A 19224-nucleotide genomic window follows, 5' to 3' on the forward strand; every position below is an offset into this window, starting at 1 on the left:
TCTACTTTTAGAGAAGTGTTTGCTTCTCCTCCTAAAATATCCTTTGCAATTATATACATCAACATGATACAATTTGCAATGATGGATAATTTAAATTAACCCTCAAAATTAGATTCTATTGCACAAAATCCCTTAAGATGCAATCACATCACAGTATGTGTAGTCCTGCAAATAGGTTGTTTTAGGTATTAGGCTGTGGCTCAGGAAGTAGAGCAGGTCATCCACTAATCGCAAGGTTGGCAGTTTGATCCCTGGCTCCTCCTGTCAAAGTGTCCATGAGCAGGACACCAAACCCCAGGTTGCTCCCAATGAAGCAGGCCAGCACCTTATATGACAGCTCTGCTACCATCTGTGTTTGAATGAGGCAAAATAGTAAAGGGCTTTGTCCGTTAAGGCAGAAAAGCGCTGCATAAATCCAGACCATTTATCTTCTCACACTTCTTATGATTTTCTTTCTTTCTTTTTTTTTACGTCTCCCTGGCTTGAGTTGTGACAGCTCAGGTCCCTGCAGCCTCCCCTGGTGTCAGTCATTTTCCAGCAACACCCTCAAATCACCACATTCCATTTATTCGGTAAGTGTTTGTGATCACATGTAATTTGGTTTTCTCTGCACTGTCCCAGTGTTGATGGCAGCTGATGAGGTCTTAGAGAGCCAAGCCTTTTATTCTCCTGAGAGCATGTCCCAAAACAGCATCTGGCCATGCCTCACAGCCAAACACACACACACACACACACACACACACACACACACATACAGACACACAGTCTGTCACACACACTGCCACACACGCGCTGAATATACTATATTTAACCAGTTCCGTTCGTCTCACTGCTGCATTAGCTCTAACCATTCGTCCATCTGCAGTCATTCCATTAAATCTCACTGCAGTCTGTTGTCTGCTGTTTAAATCTCACTGCTGTGTAATTTCAGTATTGTGGGGACATATGGTCTCTAGTAAAATGATGATATTATGTTGATCCATATGAGAAGCGCAATCAAAATCAATTCATAAACAGTGGAGGAAGGAACTTCTCTTTCTTAACTGATGCATGCGACACGAAAACAGCAAAATATGCAAATCTATGAATGATGAGCACTGTATGAGACAAATTGAAGCAGGACACATGAGACGTGATAACATTTTTGCAATATCCACAGCTTAGGATGTAGCAGCATAAGAAAAACTCAATAATTTCATGTCTCCATTCTATTAAGATTCTGATACATTTCCAACCTCAGCCACCATATTATCTCAAATATAGCCTGCAGCAAATGACTGAGCAATACCCACAATTTGTTAAGGTAATAGTCTCAGGAATTTAAAAATTATTATTTCATTTATCTGGTATGACTACAGTATGGAATTAGTAAGAGAAGAGAAGAGAAGAGAAGAGAAGAGAAGAGAAGAGAAGAGAAGAGAAGAGAAGGTTAAACCCAGTGCTATCAAGGACAGCTATTAGTTTACCCAACAATGAAAATTTCCTCTCCACAGATGAAGTTTGCATGTCATTATAACTTAACGAGTTAGCTGCTCCAGCTTCTCCCCCAAAACAGTGGTGACCCATAACGAGGTCATTTCAGATCTAATGTGAGCAAACACTGACCATAAAATTACTGCAAACATCTTGTGCAGCACAATCAAAGTATTCAAAAGTCCAATATTTACCTCATTATCTCCTAGATTCTTCCCACTCACAATGCTCTCATGGCCCTGCTGCACACGTAAGAGTGTTGGTGCTGTCTTCATGCCCACTTTATAAGTGCCATCTTCCAGATTTTAAAGCTATAAATATGACATGCAGTACTTATTAGTCAGATATTATATAATCCTGAGACGAAAGTAGCTCCTTTGGCATTTGTTTTGGTGGCTAGCAAGTGGGGGAAGGCTGCTGCATTGGTAGGATTCAGAGGAAGTGGAAAAATCAGCATTAGTTAATTAATTAGATTTATTTTTTAGGTAAGCATAAATGAATGAATGCAAGCCCAACATTCACTCTCCTTTTAAAGCTATCCTCATACAACAGTTCATATGATATCCTATGAAAATATACCCACAACCATTGGTATGATATCCTCGCAATTAGTGCCTCACAAATGATGTTACATACTTAACGTAAGGTTAGGTAATTAACGTAACGTTACAGAGGTTAGGTTTAGGCAAGTAAAGTTACATCTAGAAAAAGAAACATGGTGAGGTCATACCTTAAAATCACTTAAAGTTAACGCGTTTCCGAAAATAGTTCTCCCGGTGGAAAGTCCTCGGGGTAACCCATCATGTGACCCATCCACCACCCCAACCTCCATCCTAACTGGGCCGGTCGGGACTGCTTCCTTCTTTACTTGCATCAGCACATTGGTCAAGTGATCACAGCCTTCTAAAATATGTAGGTTTTGCACATATTACTGGCTCATCTTATGTAAGATATGGAAGAATTCTGGTGCATTCCTTTTTGAAGGAAAATGTAAAAACATTGTATGAGTACAGTCTGTCTTTTTAGCTCTCTTTTGGTTTCCACCACCCACAGGAAAAAATATGTATACTTGGGTCCTTAGCTGCTATGTTCCTCTCTCTTCACAAGCTAGCTTCCTGCTGCAGATGGAAATGAGGATGGTGAGAGCTGTGAGACTTAACCAAAACATTAGCCTGTTTTACACTGCCAGATTTTTGGCGAATGTTGGGCCGTTTTGCCGGCCAGTTGCGAGCGTTTATAGACACAGAGGCGGCCTTCCACAACGGAGGGGGCTGTTGAAGACTTGTGGGAGGAGCTGTTGATGACGCCGCACATGTGAGCCACTGGCGGTGGATAAACAGGAAACAGCTGATAGCAGGAATTAGTGAGCAGCTAGTAGCAAGAGGGAAACTCAAACCTGACAGACACTGTAAAGATGAGCAACTGAGGAGACAAAGCATTGCGCGCCCTTCTTGCCCTCGCAAACAAAGAGGCCATTAACCGTGAGATGACGGGTACGGTGAAGAATGGGCTGATTTACGAGAGAATCGGCACCTGACTATCGCCGCCTGACTAGCCGCAGCTTCCCTCCCACGTCACTGTTTACGTCACACGCAGAGCTACACATTTTGTTACTTGCTCACGCCCCCCATTGCCCCAAAAAAGGCGCATTCTGTATAAACAAAAGTAGGTAGGTGGCATTTTGCTGTACTCCCCAATTTTGTTTTTATACTGCCAATGCTGAAAAAAGACTGATGGGGCTTTCCTGCAAATTTGCACAATTCCTATCTAAAAAGGGCTGCTGAAACTGAGAGAAGAGGGGAGAGAAGAGAGGGAAGAGTTGGTGATCATTTTCTCTGGGGTCATCAAGATCCCTTACATTGTGTATAAAATATATATATATATTGTGCAAAAATATTATAGTGCAGCTTTGATATTTTTATTGTGTTATTGTAGCACTGAAATGATTTACTGACAGAAAGTTTTTTGACAAAAACGTTGATATCCAATTGTTAATTTAAGTCATTTAGAGGAATGCTTCACCCAAACAATGGCCATTTATATATCAGTCACTCAACTTGTGTTACATTGAAATTGTGAAGAAAACTTTTATTTATTCAATTATTTTTCCACATGCCTCCAGGCTGAACAAAGAATCCAACAATAGAGAAAATTCTTCATGTTGGAGTAAAAGGGACCACTTTTAACAACAGCTAAACTAACATATCATAACGTCTGTTTATAAACTCTCACACAACTCATGCAGAATAATCCTAAATCTCATTTATCCAGTCATATGCTCAGTACTTTCCAAACATGAGCATTTTCACTAAAACATTATGATTTAAAATTGCATAAACAATCTCATGCATGGACCAGTAGCACGCCTGGGCAAGTCAAAGAAACGCATGAGCAATGTTCTTTATGCATGTGTTTGGGTAGTACTGAGCACACAACTGGATAAATGTAGTTTGTAAATGGATGTTTTGAAATTGTTTTGCTGTGGTTGAACCTCCTTACTTCAGGTCATCGAAAATGTCCGCTGTTTTTGGTTTCTTCGTTCACCATGGAGGCATGTGAGATAAACAGTTTCTTCACAAATTCCAGGTAACACGGTCTCAGACACAGACACTGATATACAGATGGTCACTTTGTGGGAGACATTTTCCGTTAACAAGCAAAATTGCACTTGTGTTTCCCAGCAGACTCTGGTCTCAGCCTCTGAAATTGAAGAATAGCTTCTTTTATGAGTTTAATTGACTCTGTAGGTTTTTTTTTTGTTGTTTTTTTTTTACAAAGCAGCACCTTGGGGAATTGTGATATTGACATTTTACTATTTTCTGAAATTTGGAGACTAAACAACTTATTGATTCATATAACAAATCAGATGTATCAATAACACAATACTAGTTAGTTGCAGCTTTATTTCAATGGCAAACAGCTGCAAAATATGAATCATGCAGTGGTGAAAATCTAGAAAATAATGAAATAAATAGTGAACTTTTAACACCCAAAGCCCCATTGTTTGGATTAACAGAACTTTGTGTATGCTGTAGGAGTATTAGTAATTACCAGAAAATGACTAATTATATAGAGATACAACATTATTCAGTGTTCACACGAACATAAATCTAATTAAAAAGTAGATTTGTCTTTTTGGCGTGTACTCCCTCAACAAAAAAGAAAGGGAACAAAGTGTGTCTTACATGCAGTGTCGACTGTCACAGGAGTGCATAACAGACTGAATGTACTAAGCCATTTTGGGCCATTTGCATACTCTGATGACAGTTACACTCACAATGGGTGAGCAATTGCAATCCAATCAGGCTTGTATACAATATGTGCGCCGCATGGAGAGGATTGGAGCAGAGCTCTTGGGCATTTCAGCTGGACACTGCACAAGACTGGAGGCTGTTGGCTGAGGTCATTTATCAGCAGCCAGCCGCCACAGGCAGAGGCTGGGCACATTCTATCCCTGACCTATGTTCTCTATAAACCCAGACAATGTCCTACTAAGACTGGGTTTTTTTCTGGGAAAAGTCTCTCTATCACCGGTGAATTGTTTGCTTTTCTTTCCCTAGGGGGAATGAATCGTCCTTGGCCCCCACTGCAAATGCAGACCAGCATCAAGAGGGAATAACTCTGAAAAGGTAAAAACAGAGGAGGGAGGAAAACATAACGCTAACAAGGTTTATACAATGGGTAGTGCCAGCAAAGCATTCTGCTTGGTCAGATAAGCATTCTTACCATGTTTTATGAGACCCTTAACAACATTCAGCCGGGCTGGACAAAAATGAAAATGGCTGCTAAGCTGAAAAAAAGTGAGCTATTGTATTACTCGGGGAGATAAGTAGCCATTTGTGTTGTTCTCTTTTATTTACCTATATACACACTACATTAAATGAATCATTCAGCCAATAACCATATACACAATCGTGAATCAGGATTAAATCAGGTGAGCAAATCGGATAAGTCGACATTATCTTGATGATTTTTGAACCATTATGCGCTTATATAAGCTTTATTCAAACATGTATGTCATAAGCTTTCTTTTTTGTTTTATTTCTGAATGATGATCATTTGAATTCCCAAATTAAATGATCACCAAATTAAATGTCTGTTAAAATCCTCCACAATCAGTCACCAGCAGGACTATGTAATGATAAAATCCAGAGCTCCATCATGTGCAAATGTTGTTAAAAGCACAGCTGCACCTCACACTTTCAAAATCAAACATAACAATTTGATACGGGGGAATTAACAGCCAACACATTACATAACACAGCCTTATGAGTCAGCGTACAGAACTCATTGCTAACTAATGCTGCAGTCCATGGCAGAAGAAAGACTGTGTACAAGAGAGATGTCAGACTTTTCGACATCCCTGCAAAGCTGCATTAGCAATCAGATGCACGTCTTACTTCTCTATGGGGTTTTATGTAATATGTTTTCCCTGACTCATTCTATTAGGTGATGCTTGTTGGTGTTTTACTTTATGTATTTTATATGTTTTTGCTTATAATTTACCATGGTTATAATGCCCATGTTCTGTTTATGCACATTGTGGAGAAGCAGAGAGAAGCACCTCTGGAAAGCCAGACATGGCAGAGTTTGCTGTCTGTGTGTTAGTCCCCAGTTTTTCCACTCAATAAAAATACAATAATGTTTACTCTTTACTATGCAACATGGTATATATTTCAATCTCTGAAGTTAATGGTTTTTCAACTGGAGTGGCTACATTTGCAGATAAACAATTTTGCTCCTGCAAATGAACTCAACTCCCTGATGAGGTGAAAAGTCTACCAGCCTTAACAGCGGGGAATGATTTCGCACGGCCTGCTTATCATATCATGTACACAGACGCATGCAGGCAGGCACGCATGCACGAGCGCGCACAAACACACCGGCTGTCAGTGCACTCTTGACTGAATATGCGAATGTCAGAATCATTCAATAAGAGAGGCAACAACAGGGAGAGGCTGCGCATCTGGGGAGGCTGTAAGGAGAGGTATGAGCCTCTCCCTCTGTGGGTAGACTGACACATTTTATTATTCCTCTCTCTCACTCTTTCTTTCTCTCTCACATGCTCTCTCGCTTCCAGTACACGCAATTTGCATGAATGGGTAATGGCAATTGTGATGCAAGCATATGATATAAAACAACATGTAAATGAGAACAACAATGAAGGATAAGGAGAATCTATGGAGCAAAAATGAAATTTGTACATGGCAGAAATAGGTCCATGTGAAAATCTATCATACATAAAACTTTAAATGCAAAGGTTGTAATATACATACAAACACATATGTATGTACTGTACAGAGGCAGATTATTCTTACATGCTTTATATATTTCACAGGGCTAACATTAAATGGCAAATGAACTTCACTTGTATAGCGCTATACTTGTTTTTCAACCACTCAAAGCACTACCTGTCACATTCATCCATTCACACGCACTCACACACCAATGGAACAGCCATTGGGAGCAATTTGGGGTTCAGTGTCTTACCCATGGATACTGCTGGGGGTTTTTTATCCGCAAATCTTCCAGTTATTGGACGACCTGCTGTACCTCTGAGCCACAGCTGCCCAATGCTATGTCTGAAATTGGATACTTCAGTTAGCACTCTTATATGTGGTACACTGCATACACTTGTTAGGCTACTTATTTGCTTAGCTTGCTAATTTTAACAGGTTAATGTCTTAAATCAAACACGTCTGTTGCCTGCTTACATGGAAATGACAACCACAGCATTGCCAGCCTACAATCAAACATTCATAAACACCAAACATAACTTACACCACAACACGTGTAATGTCAATACCTGATGATAAAATGTGCTGTTGTTAGCTAGCTAGCCAGCTAGCAAGGTAACTTTAGTATTCTTGTTATTGTTCGTGGAACCAAATTATTACAGAATTAACCCAATAAACAAACACATACATGTGCATTAACTTACATTTTTACATTTCTTCGATGTTAACTGTGGTAGTCTCCTCCTCAGCTGCCATTTCTTTAGCTTTAAATGTGATTGAGGTCCCACCTCTTCTGCTACGTAGGCAACATGGCGACTAGTAAGGGTGAGAAGTGTTGTTCCACACTCAACTGTCTGACTGTTTTAAGTGCACCATGCAGGTAAAAACTGTCAGTGTTGGGCTCATAATCCCCAGAAAAATGTAATGACTAATTTCTCATTTCTCTTTTTTTAAAGTAATATCATTAGCCTACTTGTTACTCCCTGCCAGCAGTACATTGTCATACTACTCATTATTTTTCCGTTACACCCCAAAAATTTGGTTACTGTGTCCTTTCTCAAAATTCAGACTTTGCTTGTGCACTTCTGTGTGAATGTCAGGGTAGTCAGTTGGCTGTAAGTGCAGCTAAGGCTAGATAGATTCACATTCAGTGAATGTAGAGTCTGTAGGCAAACCCCGGAGATCTTGCCTCCGGAAGATTTGAGCTGGCTGCAGTTGTTGCCACGTTAAACAGTCCGTGCGGGGAACTAATGAGGCGGAACATAATTGGCGTCACTGCAAACTCTGAATCCATCGCAATGGTTCAGCATATTTACTTATATATAAACGGAAGTCGGAAATGGAAATTCGCCTCCTCCGGCCAAATCAAACCGGAATGCCAAAAAATCGGGGGTCTGCCCCCAGAGGCTGTATCGCCATCTGCCGGAAGTCAGACGCCGAATACAGCCGATGGGTTCCGAGAATGGATTTTTTTTAAACCTGGGCTTCTTCTGTTGCCTGTGACCGGTATTTAGGTATTTTCCCAAGAATCAGTTTGAAAGAGTCAGTCATGGAGACAGGCAATGTTTTATCGTCCACACATCCAGCCACAAGCTTTATAAGTTACTTGTTCTTGTAGCCTGCAGTTGTCTATGATTTAAATCCAGTTTTGGCTGTTTAGCCATAGTTAGGCTACAGCTGACTTCTACAACCGCAGAAAGGTGTATTTCCAAAAGCCTTATGTTTTTGTGCTGTCGGTTGTAGTAGGTGTTCCAGAGTCCTAGTACCACTACCTGGAGCATCTTTCCTCCCAACAAATTCAAAATAATGGGGATATTTCCAGCTTCTAAAGGTAAGTGCTTCCATCTTCTGAGCTAGCTTGCTGCTTTATGCCTTGCATGCGAAACATTACTAAAATGAATCCCAGGATGTGACTGATTATGTGATTTCAATCAGTAGAGGGGTGACAGCAAAGATAAGGTTGTAATGAGTTATTTGTTTCGGGGGTAACTGTAATATTAATACTCAAATTAAATTAGTTATTCATTACACTACTTGTTTCTGGGAAAAGTGATACACAACACAGCTAATTCTTATTTTGCCATACTTGTCAATGTGAACACACTGATGCACTCAAAATATCATGTATAAGTACATTGGTATCAGATTTGAGACACAGCAATGTTTTGTCTCTGAGCAACTCTGTCTCCTGCATGCTGCTAAGTTACATTAGAAATGATCTTTTGTACAAGTAACACTGCCTGAAAGATAAAAGCAAACATTATCTAGACGGCAATTACTCTTTCTCCAAAGTATATTAGGTATTTTGTCGGAGACAGGGCTGAAAACAAGTTTGACAATGTGAAACAATACCATAAATTAAAAAAAAACAAAAAAACAACAACAACAAGTTAACTAGCCTAATTATAACAATACAAAACAACAGAGATTCAATCTTACTGCAGCATGCTGGATCACACTAGATGCCAGAAGATAGCATATTGTGAATACAGTCACGTTCACACATATTGTATATATTTATACACTGTATAATGGGTTTACAGGGCCTCATCAAACATCTGTTTTCTCTCTGAGCTGATGGCAGGTGAGGATGGAATCTGTAGATATTTCCGTTATGTATTTTCACACAGCAGACTTTCTCCTCGCAACTCAACTCACAGATCTAAAGAATAAATAATTAGTGGAGAAGGTACATACACTAACCTGACTGTATTGTGTGTACAGACAGGGAGAATACACTTCTGAATATAATAAAAGTAGAAAAATGATCGTTTAAAGGTCAAAGTCAAATAAAAATGATCACAGAATTTAGCGCTAATAACACTAAATCTTTAACCACTCCAGAAAACAAAAGGGCATGAATGATATGAAAGAAAAAAATCATGCACTGAGGCCATGACCATCTACTGTTAAGCCCTGAAGCAGCCTTGCAGCACTGATCTCTTTCTTATTGACTCTCCTCTATGTGTGCTATACAATGATGTGTCTCAAACGGAGAACAACACAAGACGTCGCAGTGAACCAGACAGTCAATTAGCAACAGGATATTTGTTGTGCAAAAAAAAAAAAAACAACCTTGAATACTTGTGCAGTCCTGCTCGAGAATTAAAGAAGCTCAGCGTTTTCTTTAGTTGATTAATGGCGACTCTGGTGACCCAGATGAGCTATAAGTAATGCAGATTCTGATTAAAGCGTTGTCAGGCTATTGGCTCTTTTAATCACCACATTATGTATGCCTTTGACCACGTTGAGATATGTACTGTGGACAACATTAAGTGAGGATGATTCTTATTTCACAATTGACTGGTAGCAATTTATCATTTACAGAGACACAGAAGCAGTTACCAGGCATCCTGCGCCACTTAGCCCTACTTATACAAACAAAGAAGACGCAGAGTCTTATCCCTCGTAAGCTCACAGGCGGAGATAACTTTGAAGATTTATTTTTGAGCATAAAGACATCTGCATTGAGTACAGTGCAGTAAGTGAGGCCCGCATTTCATCTAGCATCTAGAAATGTCAAGTAAACACATGATTCTTTTTTCTTCGTCCCGTAGCTCATGAGGAGAAAACAAGTAAAGACAACACTGCTGTGACAAAGCACTGACAAAGGCTGTCAGGTTTTCAGGCTAATTAAAACCTCAGCTTCACTCTGTTCCCTGATCACTCCTCACAAAGACCCTTGAGTGGCATCAATGAGCACGCTCAGGCTTAAGTGAATGTTTACCTCCCCTAATGACTATCTGTCTCGGTGCTGAGTAAATGCAACTGCCTGGGTCCTCTCCGCCACTCGTTAAGGTTACACACACTCACGCAGAGAGGAGACCTCAGCCCGAGGTCTGTGCACCAGCTGTTTGTCGACACAAGACCATTTGCAGCTTGTTATTATTTTGCTGTGCGTGATGATTGCTGGACAGCACGGTGGCTCAGTGGTGCACCGTGTTGCTTAACACTAAGGAGTTTGATTCCACGGCTCTGCTCTGCATACTTGAAGCTGCATGCCAGGTCTTTCTGCTTCTTTGAAAAATGAAAGTCAGGTGGCTGGAAGAATGAGAACTGTTGGCATGTGTGAATATGAATGTGAATGTCTCTTTATATGTGCTCCCCCTGTGATGGAATAATGACCTGCTCATAGTTTTACGTTGCTTTCTGCCCCTGTGCATGCTGGGATGGGCTCTACAGAGCCAAACATTGCAAGCTTTTGTTAATGAATATAGATAAAGCAAATTTGGTAGCTGGATGAACTCCAGGTTTGATGTTATGTTGTATTGTATTCTATGTGAAGACATATTCCCTTACTTTTAACTAAAAGTAGTAATGCTACAGTTAAAAAAATTACAAAAAAACAACAACTTGCAATTAAAAGTCCTGCAGACAAAATTATAGTTATACAGAAGATAAAGATCACTTAATACTGTAGCTGTTCGAGCTAATATCTATTATATACAATGTAATTTAAGTAAAAACAATGCATTATATTTTATATGCTGTTATAATTTTGTACGTAAAACCATAATTTGCAGTGTAATAGGACCTCAACATGACGGTGAAGATTAAATGTGGTGTAGTAAAAGATATATTTCCTTCTGAAAGTAAATGTAAAGTAGATAAAAATGGAAAACCTCCAATACCTCCAAATTAAAGGTCTTGTGTGCACCATTCAGAGCAGAGAATGGTATCACGCTACTGTGTGTGTCATAATCAGAAACTGTATCAAATAATGGACGTAGCTGTCTCCCACTGGTTTGTGGTCTCCTTTTGGAGTCAGCAGTGACTTTATTTGGATGGAAGGGTGGATACATAGACGCAGCCAGTCACTGAAGCGGCCCTGCTCTTAATTTTGCATAACTTTAAGTCTTGACAAAAAGTCAGTTATATAAAAATGTACCCTCCATACAGTTGTCATGAATATTGTAAATGCTGTAAACATGTATATTTCTACTGAAAAGTTGTTCATTTCAGCATGGGGGACTATGGGGATTGACTCGCCTCTAGAGCCGGCCCCAAGTGGCCATTCAAGGAAGTACAGTGTTTGGCACTTCCACGTTGGCTTAATTTTCAGCCATGGAGGTTGCCGCTTGGTTGTAACCCGTGCTTTTCTGCGATCCATGTTAGTGCGTGTGTGTCTCACTGGCTACCGCATCACACAGCGGTCGTACGCCAGTTACTGCAGATATTGGGATGGCATCATTACAGAGGAATAGCGCCCACCCCCCAGTCCACCCTTGGTCAACACTGTTAGCTCTGTCAGCACTGTTGTTGCTGTTTAGTGCTGTTTATGGAGTTAGCACCATTAACAGCTAACTGCCGCCACAGCCACCTTCATGTTGACAACTGTGTCCAGACAACTCATACACTCAGAATTTGACATTGAGCCCCTTTAAACCTGGATTTTCTTTCTTGTTTGGCAACTCTGGAGCAGCGTAACAAGGTGTAATAAACAACACTGACATATTACTATTTTAAGTATATGTTATGACAGTGTTAGTATGTGGTTGCCTATTTAAATATCCAGCACACACATGAACATTTGGAACATTTGGAATTCAGTTTCAGGTCACCTGGCAAACATAACTCCAGTATTCACTTTACTTTTATCTTGTTTTTGGTCTCCACCAACTCCTGAGGGAAACATCTGGCTCTTTACCTGCTAAATGCTCCACTATGTTCACCAGCTAAGTTTGTCTATTAGCCTATAGTGCTGAGAGTAAAGTCGCAGGCCGTAAAACCAAATAATTGAGCCAAAAAACGTACAAAAAAAGCTCAATAGAGAGGATGGAGAGTGCAAAAATGGGTAACAATTGTGCAGTGGTTATTCTTGGTGCTGTATAACCACTATGGTGGCTGAGAAGAAATACGTCTGACTCGACACATCCAAAAAATCCAATGTCCATGAAAACATTTTGAAAAAAATGAATCTGTGTTTATTATAAACAAAAAATAATAATACAACGCATAGAAAGTGTAAATTTAAGTCTGAATAAGGATTTTAAAGATAAACAAAGCATAGTGTCTGCATCAGGCCTTGAAGATGTGAGTTCAAAGACTTTCCCTCCTCCTCCGGCCACACCCTCCAGACAGCCTCCCTCCGCTTTATCCTCAGCCATCCACAGCCACTAGATGGAGTCAACTCAGAAAACAGAAATGGGTTAGAGTTTGCAACCAATAATTTTGGCTCCCACAAATTGTCTGTGAGTTTGTCACAACAAGTGACCCCTCTCACATTACACACAGTCATTTGATGTGTCGTTCATGTGAAAATAGGCCTATCCATTAGTGCATCTTTAAGTAAAGTACTTGTGCAAATACAGTATCAAAGGAATGTAAGTGGCAGGTTGCAGCACATATTTGATACAACCACACTGCCTGTTGAAGGTATTCTAGTATGCTTTATGTAATTTATGGCTTAAAGTGGCTATAATCATTATTTTTATATAACAATGTGACAAGGTGTGGCTGCTAGTGATAAAACTACAGACAATTAAAACCAGAATCTACAGCTCCCCTCGGGCTCACAGAGCTTTTTAGTGAGGTTCAACTCATTGTTTAGCTCTCCGGCCCCCAACATATTGTTTTATTTTTTCATTGTTCAGGCTGCTGTTTTCAGCAAAAAAAAGCTCTTAAAAACCCTCTATACATTATCTGCTCAGTGCTAAACAGCAGACAGATCAAGTTAGTAAGTAGCTGGTGACTATGGTGGAGCATTTTGTAGCCAAAGAGCCAGATATTTCCCTCAGGATTGGGTAATGAAGAGTACAGGACTTATATTCAACTTGGTGATGATATTGTCACCAAAGGTTCTATCAGACAATTTTCTAAATTGAGTTGTTCAGGTACTCATCTTTTTCTTAAGTTGTATGCATTTTTAGACTTTTTTATTTGGAAACAAAAGGTTGACATCACTTTTGCTATTTGGAACACAAAACTTTGAAGCTCAATATTTCTAAACCGCTCAGAACGCAGATAGAATCTTATAATTCAAAAGTGGTGATATGTCAGTAATGTTCATGACTTGTTTCTGCTGCCCCCAAGTGGCCAAAAAAAAAAAGTTATTGAAGGTTTAAGTTTGTGTGCATTTGATGTATTTTATGTGCACTATTTCTGGCTGCAAAACAAAACAAAACAACAACAAAAAAAAATCTTTTTGCGGAAAATACAGTTAAAACTGAATTAAAAATAAATCCTGGATATGATAGGAGCAATCATGAATAGGAGCAAAATGATAAGAATAATCACATGCTGCATTCCTGGATAGTACAAGTAGCAACACTGCAGAATTCCACCTAACATTTCTTCATGGTTTACAAATTTCAGAGCCTCTGGTGAATGTGGTTGCCAAGGTTCCGCTTCTATAATCTTTGGTTACTGCGGCCTCAAAGAGCACACGGGTGACTCCTTGTTATAGGTCACCGCTCAGCCACTGTGACCTACACATTTCCTGTACCTTTCTGGAGCCATAATGAGCCCTTTGCTGTGACATTCTCTTTGATTTTTATTCTCTGTGCTGTGTCGGTTTACATCTGGTTTTGCATGGACATCCTTATGTTCCAATTGGCAATCAATACTGTTGCCTTGACTGGCTCTCCTAAAAAGAAATAAACAAGCACACTTGCTTGTGAGCACATCACAGTACACATGTAAACCTCTTTCATCTAGTACACACAAATGCACAGGAATGGATGAATGATTTATTTTGAATTGTAACTATGAGCTGCAGGGACTTGTTTCCACTCTGCTCGTGTGAGTTTTGGGGCTCTGAAACCTGAAAACAGTGCTCTAAAACCTGCCTCAAATGCAATGTGAATCCATGAAAGTAATGAGCCGTGACACGCTCTCCACCAAGAATCATCTTTTATTCAAAACTTCGAGAAAAAACTTGAACCTGTGCTTGCAGACAAACTTTAAATGGTCAGCTTCAGTGCAACTTAAAAGCAGGCAAGTAGAAAAATCCTTATCCAGAAACAACACTAGAGACCAAAGACTGTCTGTTCCTATTAGGTAGTTGTCCTTCACAAGTCATCATGGCTGCGAGGCAGGGTCACAAGAAAAGTCACCCAATCCCGGGACATGATGATGAAACCGTGACAAATCAACTCATTCTTTCACTCCAGAATCTGCAAGTCGCTATGCCACGGGATTTTCACTTTCTCTTTGAGTTTGGGAGCCAGTGAATCTCGCGACTCAATGGTGTTCATTTCTCTAATCCAATCCCTGTATAAAACCTCCCTTTGAACGTCTGCTGAAAAAGCTGAAAGGCAGCACATATATCCCTCCCCTCGTTCGGCTGCTCTCTGCCTCTCTGATCCACGCTCAGTGTCCGACGCACAGGCGCTCGCATGGAGCGGGGATAGAGAGGCAGATCTAATTAAGTTTGCTGATGGTGAAAGTGATGATTATTCTGCAGGAAGAAAGGAGAAGGAGGAAGAGGGCAAAGAAGATAACGAGAATAACTGCAGGGGGCTGAATACACCCTTCCCTCCTCCTCATGATCGTCATCATCATCACCACCATTGCCATCATTAAAGTCATTATTCAAATGATTCAAACTTTTGTTAAGAGTAATTTACACTAAGATAATATCCATTTTAACAATCTACAATTATTAAACTGGAATAGCTCCGCACAGCAGACTCTTTGAATATTAATGTATGAAATTCAAATTCTGCTGATGACTGTTTCTCTGGTTCTTTGAATAATTCAACTTTATCCAAATATATTTTGTTAATTTTCTTGATAATGATTGTTTATTTTGCCTTATTTTGTTATTAGAAAATTGATCGTGCCATTTTAATTCTATTAGCAAAATTAAAGAAAAATAAAACTAAATATTAAGGCGACAGACTTGTTAAAGTTAATGTGTGCTGCTCTTTAATTCTGTTTTCCTACTGTTTCCTCTCTTCTCTCCATCCTGCTTTTAATCTCTGCCAATCCCAACAGCAGGCAACTTCTGTCGGGTCTCTAGAATGAGGCTGATCTGACTCAAGCACATCGGCATCCTCTGACCATCGCCTCATCCAACCTGCACCCCTCCTCTGAACACCTCCTACTCTCACTTCCTCCAGTTACGTCTCAGCCAACCGGGAGTGTGCTCGCTGCTGGAATAAATTAAATTGCGGCGGTACGGTAAAGGGGGAGGGAGAGAGAGAGCGCCGCGAATGCCATTCACACATTCAGTGCGCTGGGAGTCCAGGCACCGTCAGCAGCTTCGGCGGCTCTCCGTGCGCCCTGCATGCGCCCCGAGCGCGTCTCTCCAATAAAGAGCAGAAATGAGTTAGAGGGCAGCAGCTACAGCGACGCTTCTCACACGCAGATGGTCATTTGGTCCAGAACCCAGAAAATATTGGTGTGTTGAAATAATTAGTCTACCCTGGAAGGTTTGACCCTGTGCGCTCTAGAGGCATCGTGTCCGCTGCGACTCATTCCGTTGGATTGGACCTACTGCGCATCGTCTGAAGGCTCTCCGCTGGAAATATGCCACTGTGAAAAGGAGAAGAGCGCGCTCTGAGGAGGTTGGATGTCATCTTCTGTTTCACTCAAGTTCCGCTGCCCCTAATTGTGCGTCTGTTTGCATTTGTGGCGATAATCCACCCCGTAAAAAGTCCTTTGCCAATGTCGCCGCGTCTGTGCGCCCAGCCGAACCCAACTTCACGGTCCTATCAGGGGATTTTGCGGAGACTAATTCCGACCAGTCACGGACCAAAATACTTACAGAATAAGGTAAAAATCATCATAATAAATAATAAATTTATGCATTGGGACTTTTCTAACATTCAATTTAAATTTAAAATATATATATTTAAAAATATTATTTGCTATATTATGTACATTAAACCTAATGTAGATACTCTAACCTCTAAAATTAGTGACCCTTTGTCACCATTTCTGACCTAGCAATACTGGAGAAATGCAGCTCTCTCAGTTCATCTCTATCCCACTCACGCCCAAACCACACTTACAATCTTACTGTTCTCTGTGTGTGAACTGCTTCAATTCCTCACCCTCTTCCTCTCTTTCCTCACCCCCAGCAGGACTCATCCAGAGTGCAGGGAGAATGAGGAGTCACCGGGGCCGGGGGAAGCAGCATGAGTGGCCCGTGCATCTCCATTAGACTGACGGCCCTCATGTTTCTATGGAAGTGGTTAACACTAAGCCTGCTCCAGAGCTGGGTGTCAGTAGGGGCCGGGGCGGCGGACCCTGCCGGGGCTGGCTTCAGCGGCTCCAGCGGGCCACTGGGCTGGCTCCTGTCGGACAAGGGTCCTTTTCACCACTCCCAGGAGTTTGTTGATTTCACAGAGCGCTACCAGCAAGGATTCACCACCAAGTACAAGATATACAGGTGAGAGAGCGCGGACGGCAGCAGGGTCAGGGATGACTGCCTGCACAGTCTGCAAAGCTGATGCCTGCGAGGGAGGTTGTTTGTGAAATGAACCAAATGCTGGGGTGTTGTGTAATTACTTAAAGCCTTCCTGTGGCCTTGCTTAGAAGAAAAGAGGCATATTTTTTGCAGGATCTTTAGAAAAGTATAGGCAAGAGACCACATACTTTTCTTTAGACTACAAAAGATGCAGATTTAGTAGGTGGCAAACTGTGGGATGAAGCATTGAGACGATTACTTAGTGGAGTTTTGCATACAAATGAAAGCTCTGCATGTGTTCTGCACAGATGCAAGCCTCTTTGGGGTGTGACTGGCTGCTTCCTCTCTTTTTTTTTGTGGGCAGCAGAGGCATATGGTTTGAGTACGATACAAACCCCCTGAATGCTGCATATCAGTGGAAACTCAAAGTGGAGATACCGCAGGAGGGTTTGGGCAAAGCAGCGGGACGTAACAGATATCTGACTGAGCCAGTTGATGTGTGACAGTGGGTAGACAGGATGGCTTCAGAAGTGTGTGATGTGAAGTATAGTGGGTGTGTGCTTAGAAGCAGCAGGGTATCGTTTGAAAGCTCGCGACGAGGACATTTTTTCAGGGTTTTTTTTGAGACAACAGGGTGGAATCATGGGATTACAGGACAGAATTCCATGATGCAAACTCCCACGTATGAGATCACAGGATACTAGGTAGCTGTCTAGTTTGTTGTCAATCAGATATAAGACATGAGAAAGTGTCTATGCTGTTTTAAAAGTAGTGTTTTTCTAATAAAATTTAAGATGCAGCTCTGAATCTTGCATCTCAAAAGACAGAATGACGATTGTCAGTTTACACATTCCACCAAAGTTCACCAGTCATGTCAAGTGAATGATTTAAGCTACGCACGCTAGCAAACCAGAGTGTAACAGCTGTAAACCTCAACTGTATACCCAGCGGGCTTTCTTCATTTGTAAGTCATCTGTGTGTATGCAAGCGTGGGTGTGTGTTTGTGCTGGTATTTCCCCCTGAGTTTTATTCTCTTCAGGATAGAAACATCTCTGAAGCATTTAAAACTCTACATCGACACTCAGACTGATACTGAACCACCGCCTAAAAGAATTTTATCAGTCTGAGGTGGCATGACCCACACATGGTGTATAACTGTAGGGGTAACATTGTGTGTGGGTGTTTATGTAATGGATATATGATAGTATTTATACATGTTTATTTTAAAAATTGCCATAATAAGTGGATTTTGCATACTGTTTTGACTTCAGGGTGTCGTGGTCCTCTAGAGGTGAAGAAATTTCATGGATTATATAATCATCTCAAAATGCATTTTTCATCCAGAGTCGCCAAAAAAACAATGTTAGTTTTCTAATTTCATGAAACCTTGATGTGCCGTTTTCAGCCGACAACAACAATAAGCTGACCGTGAGTGGGCGTGCATACTCAAGTGTCTGTGTTTGTGGCTGCGTGTTGTGCCAGGTAAGTGTTGTGATACCCCGCTGATGAGAGCGATGCTGGCGGAGCATCCACAGCCGTGAAGTGGAGGGGCTGATGCCAGCTGAACAGAGGTTTGACTGACACTGGCATTTAGCAGCTGACAGGGGTGACAATGCCAGGCAAAGATAGAGAATGTAGCACTGTTGGCTTCCTCACATCCATCACTTCCTCCCTTGCCGCCTCTCTGCTGGCCTCTTCCTTCTGTCTCCCAGGATGTCTCTATTCCTCCCTTTCTTCCTTCTTGTGTTTTTGTCTTCCTACCCCACCCATGGCATGAATATCCAACAGATATTTGCATACATAAAAACCACAGTATTACTAAAACTCCCACGGACAATCTTCTGACCACTTTTCGTTTCCAAAACTAAACACTCTTTAGCATTCTCTAACCTACAGAATGACTCCTCTTGACCTCTATCAGCAAATATCCAGAAATGCAAACCTGACAAGTCTATAACCCTCCTTTCCCCTTGAGCTACAGTGGCCTTTTCGGTTTCCTCCAAAGAGAACGAAGCTGACTAATTAGAGCAAAAATCCAATAGAAACCCAATGAAGAGGAAGAATAGCACCATGTTAAAAAGTGGAATAATGTTTCTGCGTTGTCATTTGCTTTCCTTGCCTTGAAAAACAAGTCTTTTTAGGCTTTAAATATCTTGCACC

The 19224-nt window shown here is 41.0% G+C and overlaps 1 protein-coding gene across 4 annotated transcripts in view; it reads left to right on the plus strand.

The window, feature by feature from the left end:
* Positions 1-523: 523 nt before the first annotated feature.
* The window catches only part of LOC126396274 (BMP/retinoic acid-inducible neural-specific protein 3-like), an 84316-nt gene continuing 65615 nt past the window's right edge, over positions 524-19224 (plus strand). The window contains exons 1-3 of one of the 4 annotated variants that reach the window (XM_050054218.1): positions 524-572; positions 5034-5102; positions 16736-17046. In XM_050054218.1, coding sequence (XP_049910175.1) covers positions 16793-17046 — 254 coding nt within the window. In that variant the 5' untranslated portion in view covers positions 524-572; positions 5034-5102; positions 16736-16792. Of the gene's footprint in view, positions 573-5033; positions 5103-15844; positions 16428-16735; positions 17047-19224 lie in introns of those variants that run through there. The other 3 variants (XM_050054216.1, XM_050054215.1, XM_050054217.1) reach the window with 3 other exon arrangements.

Source organism: Epinephelus moara, chromosome 10 (genome assembly GCF_006386435.1).
Source record: "Epinephelus moara isolate mb chromosome 10, YSFRI_EMoa_1.0, whole genome shotgun sequence".
In the NCBI taxonomy this organism is placed as follows: Eukaryota; Metazoa; Chordata; class Actinopteri; order Perciformes; family Serranidae; genus Epinephelus; species Epinephelus moara.